Source organism: Haliaeetus albicilla, chromosome 2 (genome assembly GCF_947461875.1).
Source record: "Haliaeetus albicilla chromosome 2, bHalAlb1.1, whole genome shotgun sequence".
NCBI lineage: Eukaryota > Metazoa > Chordata > Aves > Accipitriformes > Accipitridae > Haliaeetus > Haliaeetus albicilla.
This window is the reverse complement of record NC_091484.1, coordinates 70,794,044-70,812,878: the sequence shown is the minus strand read 5'-3', so window position 1 is coordinate 70,812,878 and position 18,835 is coordinate 70,794,044. Positions and strand designations below refer to the sequence as shown.

The following is an 18,835-nucleotide window of genomic DNA, read 5'->3' as shown; positions in this document are numbered from 1 at the left end:
TAATAATCCCTTCCAATTGGGCTGCTACTCATCAAAATTAACCTCATGCAGTAGAAAATGTAAAGGTCTTTAGTGTTTTAATAACAACTACCTTTGATCCTAGTTTATATATTAATGCAATTACAGTATCTTTGGTTTTGGGGTTTTTCATTACAAATTCTTCCATGATGAGGTATCTTGGTGTACTCGAAGGACAAAAGTTAAGCTTCTCAGTAGAAAAACAAGGTTTAGGCTTGATTTTTTTGTTTGTCTGTTTTTTTTTTTTTTTTTTTTACTTTTGTTGAAAGTACTGAGCATGTATAACTTGGATTTTCAACAGTAAGAATTGTGAATGCTTATCATTCTGTAAATTAGGCTTGTATCAGAATCTTAATTTTGACTCAGCAGACATTGCTTTTACCCTAATGTTGATCCTGCAGAATTCACCATCACCAGTTAAAGAAGAGCCTAGCCAGTCAAGCCCAGCTTTTCTGATCCAACTGGAAGGAGCGCGCTCTGTGTGAGCGTGGTGCTTATACAGGCTACTCTCTCCTCCAGGGCATTTAATAGCATCAGTGAAGCTAGGGGCGAGCTTGCCAAGGGGAAGATTTTCACCTCAGTTTCTGTCTGACTTGCAGTGGTGAATTTAGTATTACATGCTGTCTCCTATAAAAGAACTCTGACTTTGCTGAATCTGCTTTCTGGTAATAAACCACAGGGACATGCGGTCAGCTGCATTAGCAGCTGGAGGTCTAGGTCTAAAAACTGGATGTCTAGAGTGTGCTTTTATGGGTAAACAGAAAAAACCCTACCTTTATAACTTGTCATAATATTTTATCTTATTTTGAGGTGAATATTCTTCACTATATTCTAGTAAACTTCAAATATATACCTCACTTACTAGAATGTTTTGCAGTTCGATTTTATGGTTACAGCACACAATTAAAGTTTACCAAGGTGATGAAAATTGTTATGTTTATAGGTGGTTGAGCTGAAGCCAGGTGGAAAAGATATTCCTGTTACCAGCGCTAACCGAATCGCATACATCCATCTGGTGGCAGACTACAGGTTAAACAAACAAATTCGACAGCATTGCCTTGCCTTCCGTCAGGGACTGGCCAATGTTGTGAATCTTGAATGGCTTCGAATGTTTGATCAACAGGAAATACAGGTATTTCTGCTTAAAACTGCAGAAAACAATTGCTTTAAACAGAAATAAATGCTAATTTCTCCCTGTAATGTAACTGTCTAATTTCCTTCACTATTAGGTTCTGATTTCTGGTGCCCAGGTTCCTATTAGTTTGGATGACCTTAAATCTTTCACAAACTATTCAGGTAAGCATATTTTACTTAAACAAAAAAATGTGTTATGACTGACTCGGAAGTAAATAAACTTGCTTTTTATCGTAGCTTTTAGAACAAAGTTGTAGGGTCATTCTTGTTAACTTTGGTTGTTAACTTTGGCCAAACTCTCTAGACAGGCCTGAATTTTGGAAGATTGGGTAAAATTGCAACCTAATTTTATAAATGCTGGGAAATATAGGTATACAGTTTATTTTATTCACACACTTAAGTACAAGTTTATAGCTGGATAATTAGAGAACATGTAATTCCTTTTCTAAATGGGTGTTAGTCAATGTTTATGTCTGGTTGCCCTGAAAATAAGTCTGCAAATGACTTTGGGATAGTTGTTTCTACCACCTCATTCAGGTACTTAACCATTTCTCAGATGGCCTGAAGAGAGAGCTTGTATTTTTTCCTTGTGAGGAATGTAAGGTATCTTGCTTCATTTTTCCCTGCATTTATCATGAATGTAATCAAAAAGTAGCTACTATATCATCAGTTCACATCCGAACTTATCTCAAGGTAAGTTGATGCATTAAATAACATCCTGAGTCTTGCAGATTTTGCAGACTCTTGGCGTAAAGGTAGTAATCCAAAGTTACTAGGTAAATGCTAAACTAAATATAATTAATTTAAAATAAATAGGATTAGGTGAAGAAAACTGCAGTTAAGAAGCTGAGGGAGATAGTAGCCATAGGTAAGCAATGAATGAGAAACTGAAAATGCAGTGATCAAAGAGATCTATAGATACTGGAAGTCAGCAGCATAAGCCTGCTGGTTATATTTTCCCCAAGCTTTTCAAGATTGATACTAGGTTTTCTGAAGAATTTATTTCTTACATAAAACTATTCTACCTATAAATCATTTAAATCTCATTATAGGTGGTTACACAGCAGACCATCCTGTAATTAAAATATTCTGGAGAGTTGTAGAAAGCTTCACTGATGAAGAGAAACGCAAACTACTCAAGTTTGTAACAAGCTGCTCTCGACCGCCTCTTCTGGGGTTTAAGGTATATATCTTCCTGACTTCCTGGCAAGTTTCTGTAAATATTACAGGTTATGATACAAGCTTTTCTTGTCTGTAGGACTTTACAATTTGAGAAGAATGTTCCTCTGTGACTACAGAAACAGTTTTGATGTTTGCATTTGTGTGTATAATGAGTATAGTTTTAAAATATTTAATGAAATGTTGTTCTCTTGTTTTCTATTTTAACTGCAAAATCTGATAAGCCTACAAACACATTGGTTAGAGCGCTTACTCTTTCTCATGGAAGATCCTTGCTACCATTTCATGTTACTGAACCCAAGCAGTATTGCTACCAGTTTCAAGGTAGAGTTAAGAATAATGTCTTTTAAATCAGGCGAAAGAGGATTTGGGATATAAAAGCAGCTATTAAATTTGAACCTCTTAAATTAACCATTTGAAGTGGGAGATGCATTGTGTTACCTTCTAATTACCATTTATCTGCTTATAGGGTCACAGGTCATTACCCTTTGTATCTAAATATTTTGCTGCTGTTTTTAGATTGCTATTGACAGTGAAGCTTAAGTATGAAGAAAATTTTTGTCTACTGCTTATAAAACTAAAGAGAGGCTGAGGTAAATTGAAAACATTTTGAAACTAAATTCTGAGGATATTCTACCCATGAGTTTCAGCTGGGCTGCAAAATTCTGACTAAGAACTGGCCATGGACTTAATTGCCTCTAAAATGTGGGAACTTTCAATGCTTTTCTGTAAGAAAATAAAAGAATAAATTGCTTCACAGCAACACCATCACCTTTAGTGCAGTGGTCAACTTTATATTTACTGTTGTACTATTTAGTAAAATTAATACAACGGTGGGCTTATGTGGAACAAATAGAGGCATTGCGTCATCCAGTTCCTTACAAGTAAGAATAAGATTTGTTGCCAAACAAAATTTGAGTACGTGTACTTAATAAATTCTCACATTATAAGGTACTGTGGTACAATATTTAATTAACAGTAGATAGTAACTAATTTCCTACATTTATTAGGTAAAACAGGTAGATGCACCCATAAGAAATGAATGCAGGTATTGTGTAAGTCCTGAAGGTTTATTAGCTGTTCTGTAAAATAAGTGGTGTTGAATGAACATTTTCTCATTATAAAAATACTTCAGGGACAGATACTAACATTTTATATAGGAACAAGGAATTCAGATACACTTAATAGTCTGGAGGTGGAAACAACACACTTGGAATTTTGCACAAGTTTTTCTTGAATCTTACTGTGGAAGTTCATTCTGGTGGGGTTTTTGGGGGGTTTTTGTTTGGGTTTTTTTATCAGCATTTAAAAAATACTTGAAAGGCAAATGCTAGAGGAATTTCTTCTCAGCTCTAGGAATTGGGCCCTTTCTTGTGATGTGGCCTGGGGGTGACACATGATAAAGATGTCAGAAGTAAAAAATGAAACAAAAACCCCCACCTTCCTCTTCCATGCACACAGCTTAGATTTTTGTAGTACTTATCACTGTTTTTTTCATATTAAATTAAACAAAATTAATTCTAGAATTTTCAAACTTCCGATTAATTTTTTCAAAAATACAGTTTTCCTCTGCAAAACAAACAAGAAGACACTCCAGTATTGAAATCACAGTGGTCTCAGACACAGACCTCTGACACTTGAATGATTTAAAATACCTAAAAGCATACATGGGTTGTGATACAGTAGTATGTGGATCACTTGCTAGGGGTGATGAAAGAATGCTCCCAGTAGTTTAAACGGTGGTTTTTTTCCAGGCTGCAGAGCGATTTTGGAGTGGAAGAGTTGTTTCTAGTGCCACATTCTGCAGGGAAGCACGGCCCTTTTCCCTTGACTTCCACCTATCCCGTTATACTGCAACTTCACGTTCTCTTCCCTCTTCAATCCTTTTATTTTCCTATTTCTTTGTAAGCTGATATGGGTATGCGGCACTGCCATTGCAGCGTGTGATCATTTAAACCTCCCTTTGGTACAGTTGTTCTGTAACCCTCTGTGCAGTCTTACCCTCTGCACAGTCCCTTCAGCTGCTGTAGCAAGTGCTGTGTGGTGCTGTTAGCTGGTGGATAGGCAACGTATCTTCAATATCTATAACATATAGCTCAGTTACACTCCTTTTATAGGCACCTAGGAGAGGAATTGGCACTTTCAGTCGATGATTTGTCTGCTCCACGTGTCTACTTCAGGATGAAATGAATCATGTCTTAGGCTCCACAAAACGTACTTACTAGATCCCCTTCAACAGAAAAGAGTGTCTGGTGTGACTAGATTTGGATATGGAGACAATGGAGATGGCTGTTTAAACACATGAATCCTACCTAGGGTATTCATTGATTGATTTGTGTGATCGATTATTTAAAAGCCTGCAAGCATTTCTCTTGAACTCTCCAAGTCCATGTGAGTATCACTGTACCATACTCTTAGCAACAAGCAGGATTTTATAGGACAGTGGGAAGGACAATTAGAAAACTGTGGGGTGAGACCAAGCTAGAACAGTGCGCATCAGTCATGTAATAAAGGGAGAATTGGGAAACAATTGTATGGAAACAAAGTAAACAGAAGTCTCCATTTGTTGTCATCCTTTTTAATTACAAGGGGAGAGGAAGAAATGCAGATGTAGCTACCCAGCTTTGAGGTGGCCAGCGTGACATTTGAAGAGATGGAGGAAGTGAATCAAAAGTCTAAAAATACTAAGGCTGACCATGACACATTAAAAAAGAAGCCAAATGTGGAAAGCTGAAGTCTGTGTGTGTACTTGGGAGATAGGCCCCAACCTGACTTTAAAATACTTGGCTTGGAAAAAATGGAAGTTAAATAGTCATCAAATTTTCAGCATGATAGCAGTAAGTTAAAAGATTAATTCACTGTACAATGGACTTGCGAGCTCAGCCACATGTAACAGTCTTGGCAACAGAAAGCAGAGTGAGAAGGCATTACTGCTGCTTTGCTGGGCAGCACTGAGCGGGAGTTCAGTCAATACTTGGATGGTGCTTGCAGTAGCATCTTGTTAACATGGATTTACCAACAAACCAGGGTTTTGCCAAAAAAGGAAGTAGGTAACTGGTATTGTCATCGGCAGTAATGTCTTGGTAGCCTGTGACAGTGTGGTGTTTAGAGCTTTGAAGGCGAAGCGTGTGAATCTGCAGGAGTGCTGAATATTATTGGCCAAATAACTGTCTGAATATATTTATGTTGATGGTAGACATTCACACAAGGTATCTTCAAAATCTATTTACAGTTTTAATATGTGTACTGTATTTTGCTGAGGGGAACACATTTTCTGTTTCTCGCTCTGCAATGTTCTGTACACTTTATATTGTGGAACCTTCACATTTCCTTAAAGTTGGTGCCTGTTAATTTAAGATAAGGAAATGTCTTGACACTCGTAGCTTATCGATAGCACAGTCTAACTTTGCATCATTTAAAAATCTTAAACTCTCACTGCCAGATTCAGACTCAGAATAACATTTACTAAAGCTAATTAAAGTTTAATAAGTTTAATAAATGTGATTGTTACGGACAAAAAAAAAAAAATCATTAAAGCGTGGTTGAAAATTGTTAAGTTCCAATCAGGTCACATAATAAATTGATGATACTTTTCACTTCCAAACTATTGCAGTTTCCTGCTGTACAGTATTTAATTATGCAACAAATGGTGCCCTTGGCATGACATTTCAATTTAGAACTTCATTTTTCCATTTTTAAAGCTAAAGTAGGGGAATTCAATTAGCATTTTGAAAGGAACACTAAAAATGCAGCATTTTAGCCATGAAATACTTTTAAGGCCTCCATTTGAACAATAATTTAGCTTAGAATCTCATTGACCTTTTGCCTTTGGAGCTGGGATTTTTTTCCAGTTTCTAAAATCAGAACTGCTTTACCTCAGGCAAGCATTTGATAAAATGAATACTTTCTTGCCAGCAAAAGCAGTGCTTTAGAGGTAACAAATAAATATATTTTTCACTATACCCTTTCTCAGAAGAAGAAAAAATCAGATATTATTAAAACAATTAAATATTACATACAAAATGTCTTAAAAGTCTGTTCCTCAGATCAATAGCTATCACATCAGAGGAATAATCAGGGTTTAACAAGTTTATATCATTACAGACTCGCTATGCACATCAATATCATCCCAGTAACAGCTGAGTGACTTTATAATCACTCTGTGAAGAAATACAAAGTATAATTGTTTTAAATAAAATTAGATTTTTATTTGGAGAATATAAATTACCTCTTGATTCAGAGTTCTAGACCATGGTAGTGTAAATACTTGCTTAATCTTACATGTGAACAGATCCACTGAAGTCATTAGTACTGTTCGTCTTGAAATTCATGAATTGTAGGCTTGCTGAAAGATTAATTTAGACAGAAATCCCTTTAGGGCAAGAAATGCCTTTAACATTGTATCAGATGATATTAAAGAATATATGAAATATACGATCGTATATGGTGGTGAGTAGAAGGAAAATGATGGCTTGATACTCATCCACTTGAACTTATTTTGTATATCTGGGGTATGCTAACAAACTAAAGCTCTAGAAGGAAAACACTGAAAGGGTATGTTTGATCATAGTTTTTTTATTTGTTTGGGATTTTTTTTTGATGTCAGAGAAAGAAACTGATGTAGTACTGTAGCTTTATAAAATTTGTTCTTAGGTCTGGTCACTTACTCATGCTCTCCTCAGAGCATCACTTTAACATGACAAATAAATGCTCGTGTAGAATTTGTGCGTAAAACTGGAATACTTTTGAACTTGTAACAGAAGAATGTTGTAACTGGCATAGCACATCACTTCATTAGCTAGAGTGAAATTGCCTTTATTGGGATTTTTGTGTATATGGAAACAACATCTTCCCTGCTTGGAAGGAAGAAAACAACTCAGAAGAAGCTGTGTCATTATACAATGACAAATACTATATGTCATTCAAACATGATAGAACATCCTTCTCCATTTACCTCCATTACTGCTAGTGGTCTGTTGTTCCCCGTGTTCGGCATGTATTTCACTGTCAGAAAACTTCAGTGTAGCAGGAAGCCATCATTTTCCTGTTCTTACAGAATAAACAGTATCCATGGGCATTTGGGAGGCTTTGTAAGGAGGAGAGTCTGAAGTTGAGAGTCCCAGTTGTTTATCCCAAACACAGCAAAAAAATTCTTGCATGCTGCTGTATTATTTTTTCCATTTCGTGTTTCACCGTTTTTGTAGTATCATTAATTTGCAGAGTAGAGTGTATGAACAATAACAAATAATTATTTTTTCCTTAGAACCAAATAAATTGCTTTGTGTTTTGCAAATTAATGGATCTTGGTAGGACAAGGTAGAGGGAGGCACTACACAACTCAGGAGTGCTTTTGGGACCACCAGGAATGAAAGAAAATGCCATTTGAGTATGTCATTGTGACAGGTTTTAATGTAATGATTTATTTTCTAGAAATCTGTGCCAGCTGTTACAGGGTAGGTTTTGCCTTGCATGTATTTTTTGATGTTTTTTTCTGTTGCATTTTTCAGGAGTTATATCCTGCATTTTGCATTCACAATGGAGGATCTGATTTAGACAGACTACCTACTGCCAGTACCTGCATGAACTTGTTGAAGCTTCCTGAGTTTTATGACGAAAATCTTATGCGAAGCAAGCTTCTTTATGCCATTGAATGTGCTGCTGGATTTGAATTAAGCTGAGTCAAACTGATGCTTATTTGGATGATCTGCAGAGGAACTAACCAGTGCCTACTCTATAAGCAGCACCCATACCCAAGCAGTTTTAAGGGAATTCTATCTAGATTTCTGCAGCTCTTGTGTCTTATCAAATGCCCTCAAATAGGTTTCATTTTTAAACATGGTTTCTTAGTTAGCTTTCATTGAATAATACTACATTGACACTGCTTTATGATTCAAAACAATGAATGCTGTGTGCAGCGTGGCTGTTGTCTGTGTTTATGCGAGGAAAGAGCACATTTAAAGAACAGTGACATCTCAGTGAAATTAACCAAAGATGAAGCTTTGGCTTTGTGCTGTTCAAACATAAATAATTTCACAAACTGGCAATAAAGTTGTGTACCATGCAGCGCATTGGGATGAGACAGGGCTAACATCCTGTAATTAATCTTTTAGATGGAAGTGAAGCAGATGTTTGCAGATATCCCAGAACTGAGAGGATGGAAGTGCTCGTTACTGATAACCTAACATCTTTACTTACGTTGTAGAATTGTTTACAAATCATAGTTGTTGCAGAACTGATTTTGTTTTATACTACCTTCCCTCAAGATGGTAGGCACTGAGATAAAACTTTTCTAATATTCCATTTGTGCTTTCTGAAATACCTTGGAGAAATTTTAAGTTCAATCTTCGGCTGCGTCATTATCACTTGAACACTGTCGTGAATGGGTGTGACTATCCATGTTTTCTCTGTTCTGTTTCTGTCTTTTGTGCCTGTACAGATTTTTTTTTTTCAATGTATCAGACTCCTATTGCATACACAGTACATACAAAAGTCATCACTTTGGAAAAATATACATGTAACAACTATTAAAATTATTTGAACCAAAGTTACCAGGCTTTATCTTTTATATTTGAAGCCTGTGGTGTTCACATTCCTTTTCCCTATCATTTCTTTCCATCTTAAATACCATATCTGTGCCGCAGACACTAGTCAAATTCATTATTTTTTTGTGATTAAACAGCTTTTATATCCATCTGCCTGCAGTATTTCTGCTAAGAAAAGTGGGTGGGAATATGCTGCTTAATATAATTTGATATCTGGGAAAAAATTTGCTTTCATATGGAAGGAACTGATCCCCTGGTAGTAGGCACATTGTTGGGTATTCATATGCAAACTGCAGTCAATTTAAAAAAGGAATTATAGTTCAAACTGTAAGATTCATAAGAGCATCCCTCTGAACTTTAGTTTTATATTTTAAATCATCAAAATTTACAATCAAATTTGTATTCATCTCTTATGCAAAAAAATACTTTGCTGTTACTGGAAGCCTCTGTTTGATTTCATATTTAATAAGCAGTAACCAGCAATATCCTTTTACATGTGGGGAAACTGAGTGATTTTAAGATGTTTACTAGTAACCATATAAAAATGTATAATTTCTTAATTTGGGTAAGAAATGAAGTGTTAAAATACTATTTGTAGTCTTGATGTACAGAAATAAAACGATTGGTTTTCTTTTTGGTTTTGCTTTAGGCTTTTTATTTATGTTAAATGTTACATACCCAACCTATTCTTTATCCCAAAATTCTTTTCTTGTATATTTTTCTACATAAATTATGGAACTTGTAAAGAAGTTGAAAAAGAGATCAGTAATAGTGGAACTGCCTCCTAATCACAAAACCTGAACACTTCTTTTAGATAGCATTATTCATTTTAGAACCTAATGCTTTAAATATTTTGAAATTATTTTTCAATTCCATTGTTTTGCTACATTGGGTAGTGTTGTGTCTGTATTTTGTAAAATTAAATTTAAATTTTCTATTAAATGCTCATATTTTGAAGATTGTGTTGGAGTCATGCCAAGTAATCATGACTGGTAATGTACGCTTTCTGCTTTTGTAAAAGGAGACAGTGCACACTATTCCTGTCTGTTACCATGAGTGCAAGTTCAACAGAGAGGGTAGGCTGGGGGCAGGTGTGAGTTGCAGATAGGTGTGGTCATGTAATGGCAAGACTCACACCGCTGCAGAAAACTTCAGTAGAGAATTTGAGTTTGCTGAAAATACTCTTGACTTTTTATTTTTTCAGTATGTAGTACTCTGTGATCTTGTTTTATATATTCTGTACATTAAGTATGAAATTCTGACATACTCAAGTCAGTGGGATTGTAGCCTAGTTTTCAGTCTGCAGGTAGTCAGTTGAAAATCTATGCTGCAACAGCTTACACTTTCAGTATCCAGACTGCAATAAGAAGAGGGTAGGGCTTTCCTTTGGCAACGACTGCTTTAAATTCTGACTGTCAACTGTTTTTGTATAGTCAGAATGAAGCACGAGTCCCTGCTTTTCAATGATCTATTGCTGGATATTTTAAGGAACAGGAGATAAAGGTATGAGAAATAATACAGGTATAGTTAGTCATGTCCTGAGGAGCTAGGTGGTCTAAATGATCTCTTGTAGCTCTTCCGTAGCAAGAATTGTTTATATATGAAAATGGGTTTTCTGTTTTTTAAAAGAAGAGTGAACTCTCTCCCAGTTGTGATGCTGCCAGAGTTTAGGTAGGCAGAGGCAGGAAGCACTTGCATGCAAGTAACCTGAAATATTATTGTAGATTTTGATCATCAGAATTATAGCAGTAATAATTACGGGTTTGGAGTTGTTTTTTGTGCAAGACAACCCTTCCTTAAAGTCAATTTCAGTGCTTCAGTGTTTTGTCCTCCTACTTCAGTACTTGCATTTTGAAAAATGACAGCATTTTCTGTTTGGTTTTTGTTTTCAAATGATTTTTGTTTTATAATTTTGTAACCTGTTTTAAAAACATTTTTGTCAAGGTTTATCTTTATAATGGAAGAGGTTGCAAATTCTTCATCTCTCCAAAGTTAAAAGGCATAAAAGTGAATAAAAAAATAAAATTAGGACTTGGTCTGTTTAACTCTGAGAATTTTTCTGGATGTGGGTTTAGTCTTACTAGCTGGAAATAAAAAACAACAACAAACCAAACCAAACCAGAAATGATTGGCCTTGTTCCTTAATCTCGGCTGTCTTCTGTCATGGTCCTGAAAGCCGGACTTGTATAAATTTCACAAAATTCACTCATGATTTCTACGGAGAATTTATGTCTACAGAAGGGGAAAGATTTGGCTCCAGTTTCATGTGTAAACACTGAGCTGACAGAAGTTTGATTTGAACAACAAGGATTTCTTCAGTTATTTTTGTGTGTGGTGCTCCATAACTAAAAAAAAAGAGCTTCCTGATGCTATTAGTAGCAACGTGGACAGTTTTTTTTGGCATTACTTGAGTAATCTAGCACAAACATCCTAATTTGATCTGTGAAGGGCTTTGGAATTCAAAGAAAACACTTTAAGGAGTGCAGTGAGCTCATGCTAAATTTCAGGTTAAACCAAAACCTGTTTGTTAAATGCCAGTGAGACAGCACATACTCTTTTTACCACTGAAAAATAGTACAGCACAGAAACAAAAAGGAAAAAACACGAGAGCTGTTTTTCTTGGAATGTTTTGTTGGAGCTGTAATTTTTTTTGTATTTATAATTATATGCAAAAACTTTAAAACATTTGCTCATATACAAGAATCTGTGTTAATAATGGTTTGTGATGTAAATGCTTGTTACTAATTTTTTTCATGATGCTTTGCCTGTCAGTGAAGGAGAGAAGAAATGAACATGGTCTGTAAAACTGATCAGGATATCTATATTTTTATTGACTTCTGCTTTTGTGAATAAAATAATTTGAGTTTTCTTGAAACTTTGCAGAAACACTCTTTTCTTTCGGTTCCCCCCCTCTCCCCAGTAAATTTGGCATTCTCTTGCTAAAGATTGATAATACTGAATAGGTTCTAAGAGAAGCTAATATTAACTGTTTGTTGGTCTTGAGGTTACTACTGTTGGAACAGGCTGCCCAGGGAAGTGGTGGAGTCACCATCCCTGGAGGCATTTAAAAGACGTGTAGATGCGGCCCTTAGTGGTGAACTTGGCAGTGTTAGGTTAACGGTTGGACTCAATCTTAAAGGTCCTTTCCAACCGAAGTGATTCTATGATTTTACTGCTTCAGGATGATTTGTAACTTCAGTTTTCGAGCTGTGAAGTTCCCACTCTTGTCAGTCAAACTGCAGCTGTAAGGTTTAGCTTTGTTTCAGTGCGTCTTTCAAACAATGTAGCTAAGATCACTGATGTGCTTTGAAAAAAATTCTTCAGAATCTTTGGAAAGAAAACTCATTCCTTGGATAAAAAGATGAGAAGCTGTAATTCATAGTGAAGAATGCTACTCTGTTAGCAAACACGTACAAAAACATCTCTTTCAGCTTCCTCTGGAATTTTAGCACATGTGTAGGCCCCTCTGAATGTGTAATTTGATTTTTATCTCCTTTGGTAATTGTAATTATCTGCTTCCCTTTGCTTTTTTATTATTTTCATTGCTAAATACATTTTTAGTTCCACGATAGCATTTATATAGTATTGTGCATGTGTATTTTGGAATGCTTACAAATAGCACCATATATTCTTCAGCTTACCTGCCACTAAAAATGTGGTAAACAGAAAATGACAGAAAATTTCTCTTGTAGGGCAGTTCATAATTCATAGCATGAATAGAACACAAATGCCCAGATATCTTGCCTGTTTTTCAGTATGTATCTGGTAGTCTGGAAAGCTCATAATATTTCTGATGTGTGTAGAGAGACAACACAAGGCAAAAAGTGATTATGAAGTTGTACCAGTTGAACGCATTTCAAAGAACACGGAACCTGGTTGAGGTCAGCAGGAGTGTCTGAAGATGACCTAGTCCAACCCCTCTATTCAAAGCAGGGTCAGCTGGAGCAGGTTGCTCAGGATGTTGCCCTGTGGAGTTCTGGATGTCTCTGTGGATGGAGACTCCACAACTTCTCTGGGCAAACTGTTCCAGTGTTAACTACCTTTACAATAAAACATTTTTAATCAGGTTTAAACACAATTTCTTTTATTCCAGTTTGTGCCCATTGCCTCTTGTCCTGTCACTGGGCAGTACTAAGAGGAATCTGAGCCTTCTCCAGGCTAAACCAAGCCCAGCTCTCTCAGCCTCCCCTCATATGACACGTGCTCCAAAACCTTAATCATCTTTCTCTCTGACTTGCTTGTTAGTGAACACAGCGGCATCTTCAAAATACCTTTGTGGACGTGATGTGACTGGGGACAGAGTAGACTACACTAATTCTCTTCCTTGACAGATGCCTGTAGATGTCTGTAGTTAATAGATAGCACTTACCAGGTAAGGTTAGATTTAAGGTTTTGTGGCTTTGCTTTTTCAACTTCCAGTCCTGCTTTGTCTTTTCAAGGATTTTGCAAATCTGTTATCAATTGCGAAATAACAGACTTAGTAAAAAGTGAGGTCTCAATTATTTTCACAACTTTTTATGGATACAATGCTAAACATTGATGCAGAAACCATAGGACTAATGCTAAATGTTAAATAATCTGTGTATTCATTTGTTCTGCCACCAACAGAATCAAACATGTAGAAGTGCAACTTCCTGGACAAACTCCTGTAATTTGGCTGTCTTCTGCAAAGACTGGGTAGCTCAGCGCTAGGTGCAATCCAGCAAAGCACATCAGACAGTCAAACAGGAGAAACATGGGAATTCTGACTGGCACCAGCGGGACTGCTTATACATAAAGGCAGGCACAGATGTCCTGCAGGCTTGCTTTCATGCTGTCAAGGGATGAACTTGTGTGATGGTTAAATCATTGCTACGTTTCATTGCTAGAATAGTTGCTCTCCAGCCTGGGACTAAGTTTGCATGTCCACATCTCTGTAGAAAACCTACATTCTGTTTGCAGTGTTTGTTAATGTATTTATAGGAACAGCTTGCTCAAATGTCCTACTATATTTAAGATCATTCTTTTTTGCATTCCCAGAGCAGCTGTTAGTTCATTCTGTGTAACATTTGACTGAAAAGTAGTTTTGCATTATTTCTATTTTATTCTCTGTTTATAGTTAACACAAAACTCTTGATTGCTGAAGAAGGAAACGGGCATTTACCAGATGGTGTAGTTTCAGATCATCTTGATACTTCTGCTTACCCTAATGTTCAGTCTAGGAAAAGCATCTCAGCAGTTGCTGTGTAGTTTTGCTGTGTGTTGTCAAACACACCTTCTAAAGAAATTAGTTCCGTCTAGCCCTTCTATCTTTAATTAAGAAGAATTCTTTTCCTTACAGCTCTGCTTACTGTTTTTCCCGTCTGCACTTTCAGGCAAACGGCAGCAGAGCCCGAAGTTCTGCAGAGATACTTTAGGTCTAATTATGTGTTCGATCTATCTGGCTATTGATGAAAAATTACATAGAATTAACCAATATTTGGCATTGGTATATGAACATAAATGCTGATCAGGCTGTCCTTGCAAGGAATAAGCATTTGCCTTAAGCTGTGAGATCTTCTGACTGCCCACAACAGTTCTTCGGTTGTTGTCTACACACCTCAAATAATCAGCAGAATACACCTGATACTTCAGGAGGAATTGAAAAAAACACCAGCTATCCTGAAATGTTTTAATCACTTTCAAAAGCATCCACTCGGCTCAAGCTTTTGGTTACAAAGAGGAGTCCAGATAAACTTGCAGTAAGAAGCACTGTACCAATGAAAATTGAGGTTGTGCTCAGCAGAAAAAGCTCTGGAGAATGCTAATGAAAATTGGTTATTTTGTGCTTTTAATGCTTCTACTTAAAGTTTTAAACATTAGGTGTATTGCCCATATTTCAAACCTAATTGTTTCTGATAAGCTATCAGCAAAAAGTTAATGCTTATATTTAATTAAGTGGCACTTTCCAGAATTACTTTGCCAGTAGTACTATAATTAAATGATGTGAGAACAGTCTTTGATACATATGCTCATGTTCTTTGCTAATACCAAAAATAGAATCTGTAAATCTGTAAATAGAAAAACTGGATGCATTAAGCAGCAGGCCAGAGCAGCAGGCCGAGAAGGCTGCAGCCATTACCACATCAAGCGGACTAATATTAATATCTCTCTAATGCAGCATTTTTAAGCATTTCTTGTGTTCTGATGGGCTTTTCATAATTGACCTCCATAAGTCATAAAAAATGATTAAAAAAAAGAATCTGGGAACTATGTGAATTGCTAATACCTCCTGGAATGCTGCCATATTATTTCCATCATTAGGTTATAGCTACCAGTTAGGCCTGAATTCATCTCACTTAACTTCAGCCATCTGTAAGGTGGCTGTCGAGGCACTTCCGATGAAAGAAAGGCAACCCAGAGACAGCGCTCCAGAGGGCAGTTCTTTCTTTAATAAAACACATCTCCAAAGTGGGTGGAATAGATCGTGCCCTGGAGGTGCCCCCTCTTTCTCTCGCTCTTCATAGCTGGAGGCCTTAAACTAGATGCTTAACTTTTAGACAGCTGAAGTTAGTTGAAGTGAACCAGACCTCTCCCTCATGTTCCCAGGTGAGAGTTGAAAATTCTTGAACAATGAAGATCCTTTCATAACAGAGTTTATTCGGACTTATGACTCAGTACTTGGATACCAGCCCGGGTCTGCCTGGATCTTTGGTACCGGCTTCAACAGACCCAGCAGAATTTATCAGCTTTTGCTATTGGAATGTTGATCCTCTGCCAGCAACATCAAATTTAATGCTCTTTAACACAATAGTCCAGGCTTTTGCTGCAAGCCGCTAGCCATAAAAACATAGAATGCTTTTACTTTGTACTTTTGCAAATACCTTCGAAGAAGGTTTTCTGAATCTAAAAGCTTTTCTGTTTTATTAGTCCTGTTTTATTAGTTGTCTGGGCTAAGGCAACAAGTGCACTGGGCAGAGCAGCATCAAAGCAGCGTTTCCTTCGCTGCTCACCAGCAAGCAACGTTCTTCTGGTCAGAAAACAAACAGAAGCCAGGAAAACAAGACCATGAATGTTTTTGAAACTACTCTTTATGTTTCTCTGATAAATTTTACAGGAAGCTGATCAAAAGGGATAAAAATCTGTCACTGTTAACGTTTTTATAGATTCATCCTGTTAGTCTTGCGCTCCCCAAATTACTGTTAACTTGTAACCCACTTCTGTGCATGAAAAAATGTGTAAGGTTAAACCTTGTCAGATGACTTCGGATGGAACGCTTGGTCATTTACCAACACGGGAAGCTTGAACCACAGGTGGGATGTAGAGACTTTCTTCCTTTGGTAGAAGCTGAGCAGTCTGATGGACGCTGTGTTAGAGGCAACCTCAGCCTGGAGTCTCTGGAGTTACTTCCCCTGCTCCTAAGACCTTGAGATACAAATAGAAATCCCTCAGCTGCTACCTCTGTCCCATTGTTTCTGAATGTCACCAAGTCCATGGAGGTCCAGTAGCACTCTGTGCCAGCTTGCCAGACTGAGCTGCCTCCTGCAGAGTCCAGTAAGATTGGCTCTTGCCTGGGTGCAGCTCCAGAGCTGACCAAGCTGTATGCTTACAAGCATAAGGTAGTGAAATCTCTCAGAACTGGGGCACTGGAGACAATCATGTAAGCGGCTCTGCAGAAGCCAGCTCAGGTCTGGTGAAGACAAACTGGGGTCACATTGTTTCACTACGGGAGTTTTGGGGATACTGACTTTGCACGCTCACCTGGATCTCTGCAGTGTTCTTCAGTATACCCAACAGTACCCCTTCTGGCTGGCTGTGCCATGTGCTGTATTTATTGCAATCCTCTGCCCTTCCCTGTAAACCAGAGAACAGAAAATTAAATATCAAGTGCACAATATAAACCAACTTAAAAAAAATTAAATACTTCTCGTTACTGTTCAGTGTTAGATAATCTCAGCTATCAAAGATAATAAGTTAAAAAAAAAGATGCCATAATAAATTATATTTGTAATTGGTGGCTGTGCAAACTACCCGTTCTGCAAAGTCTCGGGAAATGTGTTCATATCCCACTTCTAAGACAAAGACAAACATAAACCAATTAAAATACATTTTGGATTTTTTTTTTTTTATAATTACATAATCTTTGGTTTCTTTCTATAACTTTGGAAACATTTATTTACATTCTCTGTGTTTTGCTGTAGAAAATGCGAAACTGGATCTCATGGTGCTAGCCTTGCCCTCAGCTGTGAGCAAGGCACTTTTACCTTCTCATATTTTACTTTCTCTAAGTGCAAAATTGGTCTCTAAGCCTTCCCAAACATTATTCCTATATCTGAAGAGTGTTAATGGAGAGCTACGCAGTCTAGAGTCAGAATAGTGTTAGAAAATCTATGGGCAAACTACTGTAAGGCTGTCACCCATAAAACAGTTGTGTTAAAGCGCAGGGTCCCGGTTGCACCGGTGTAGACAGTGTTGCGATTTCAACACTGTAATTCCATAAGGAATTACGCTTCTTTGCCACTGTTCTGCTTGTGTGGATAAATAGAAAAATTTACGGTTGGCATCCATTGCACCATAACTTTAATATAAAAATCTACTCTGTAAAGAATTAGAGCGAAGTAACTGCCTCATGCGCTACTTCTAGCTTGTTTAATGGAGGTGAGATTTTTTAAAAGACTGAAGACTTTTCATACTTTCTCACCTGTCATTGGTTACACCTCTTTATTTCCACATCAAGAAATGTTTAAAGCATTAAATCAAAGTCTCCTCCCAAACTACAAAGCACTGACCTGCTGCTTACCTTTGCACTTGCTAGGCTGGGAATCCTCTGAGGTTTGCAACCATACCTTTTAGAAAGAGCCAGTCTAACCTACTAGTTGTTTTTTTTTTTTATTCCAAGTGGATCAACAACTTGGACTTCACAGCTACTTGCTGATGAGAAACTAACAATGGTACTGGGTGTCTCTTTGATCTAATTTTCAAGACTTGTTTCCATGACCACAGTTTAGCATCAAATCTTACACGCAATATTTCTTCTGAAGCTTCCATTTCCCCCAAAGCACCAAGCGTATACTTCTCTTAGGGTTGTCCTACTACTTGCCTTGCTGATTTGTATTAGGTTCTCCTCTGTCTTATTCTAAGTTTGCTTTTTTCCTTTTGGACTGATCCTACTCCCTTAACATAAACACCCCCAAAACGATGAGTAGCCTTTTAATTGACTTTATTTGTGGAGCAGACATTTTAGGCGTGGAAACTCTCTAATTTCACTTTGGTGATCTATAAATCAATGCCGCCTCCAACTTTTTAAATAAAGGGCGAGAAATGTAATTTTACAGCAATTTAAATAATGGATAAAGTCCAAATTTTTAAAATAGAATAATAACTTGGCTGCTTATACTTTGCTCTCAGCCATGACACTGGGAAAACCACATACTCAAATATAACCCGAAGGATGCTTAAATATATTCAAGCAGCACGAGGAATCTGTCCAGGTGCCAGCTGGAAAACGATGAACCGCAGGCCTCAAACTGGAAACGATGAACCGCAGGCCTCAAAGCAGAAACGGAGGCCTCACGAGGACGACGATTTTCGAGACTGAAAGGAAGATGCGCACGAGGGAAGAAACTTTGTCTGCTCACTTCTAGCAGCCAAACTCACCTATTCAGAGAGTGCTTTTTTAAACTGTTACTACTTTTGTTCTCCTTTTCCCTCAGCAACACACCTGGACATCACTTTCTTCCCCTCAGAGAAGCCCAGAGGGGTTTCCCACCCAACCGCCTGCCTCGGGGAGAGGGGGGGTCTTACGAACCCCGGGGCAGGAATACCGACGATGCCGTGAGGGGAAACCAGCGCCGGGGAAGGCCGCTCGCCCGCCCCGCGGCAGGCGAGCCCGATGATGGCGGCTGTCCCCGCCGGGGCGGGGGGAAACGGTCCGGCACGCGCTGACGGCGCCCCGGCGGCGGCTCCGTGACGCGGAAGGCGACCCGCCCTCGAGGCGCGAAGCC

The 18,835-nt window shown here is 37.7% G+C and overlaps 1 protein-coding gene and 1 long non-coding RNA gene across 2 annotated transcripts in view; one reads left to right on the top strand and one right to left on the bottom strand.

Moving 5' to 3' along the window:
• The window catches only part of UBE3C (ubiquitin protein ligase E3C), an 83,198-nt gene extending 71,450 nt beyond the window's left edge, over window positions 1-11,748 (top strand). Inside the window, exons 20-23 of the mRNA XM_069778192.1 lie at window positions 962-1,150; window positions 1,248-1,314; window positions 2,205-2,335; window positions 7,839-11,748. Of these exons, the coding sequence (XP_069634293.1) occupies window positions 962-1,150; window positions 1,248-1,314; window positions 2,205-2,335; window positions 7,839-8,009 (558 nt within the window). The 3' untranslated portion in view covers window positions 8,010-11,748. The remainder of the gene's footprint in view (window positions 1-961; window positions 1,151-1,247; window positions 1,315-2,204; window positions 2,336-7,838) is intronic.
• Window positions 11,749-15,904: 4,156 nt separating this feature from the next.
• LOC138684468 (uncharacterized) lies at window positions 15,905-18,781 on the bottom strand. The gene is made up of 2 exons (XR_011323752.1): window positions 18,640-18,781; window positions 15,905-16,685 (listed from the first exon to the last, which is right to left on the bottom strand). It is a non-coding gene; the product is annotated as an uncharacterized lncRNA (long non-coding RNA).
• Window positions 18,782-18,835: the final 54 nt, after the last annotated feature.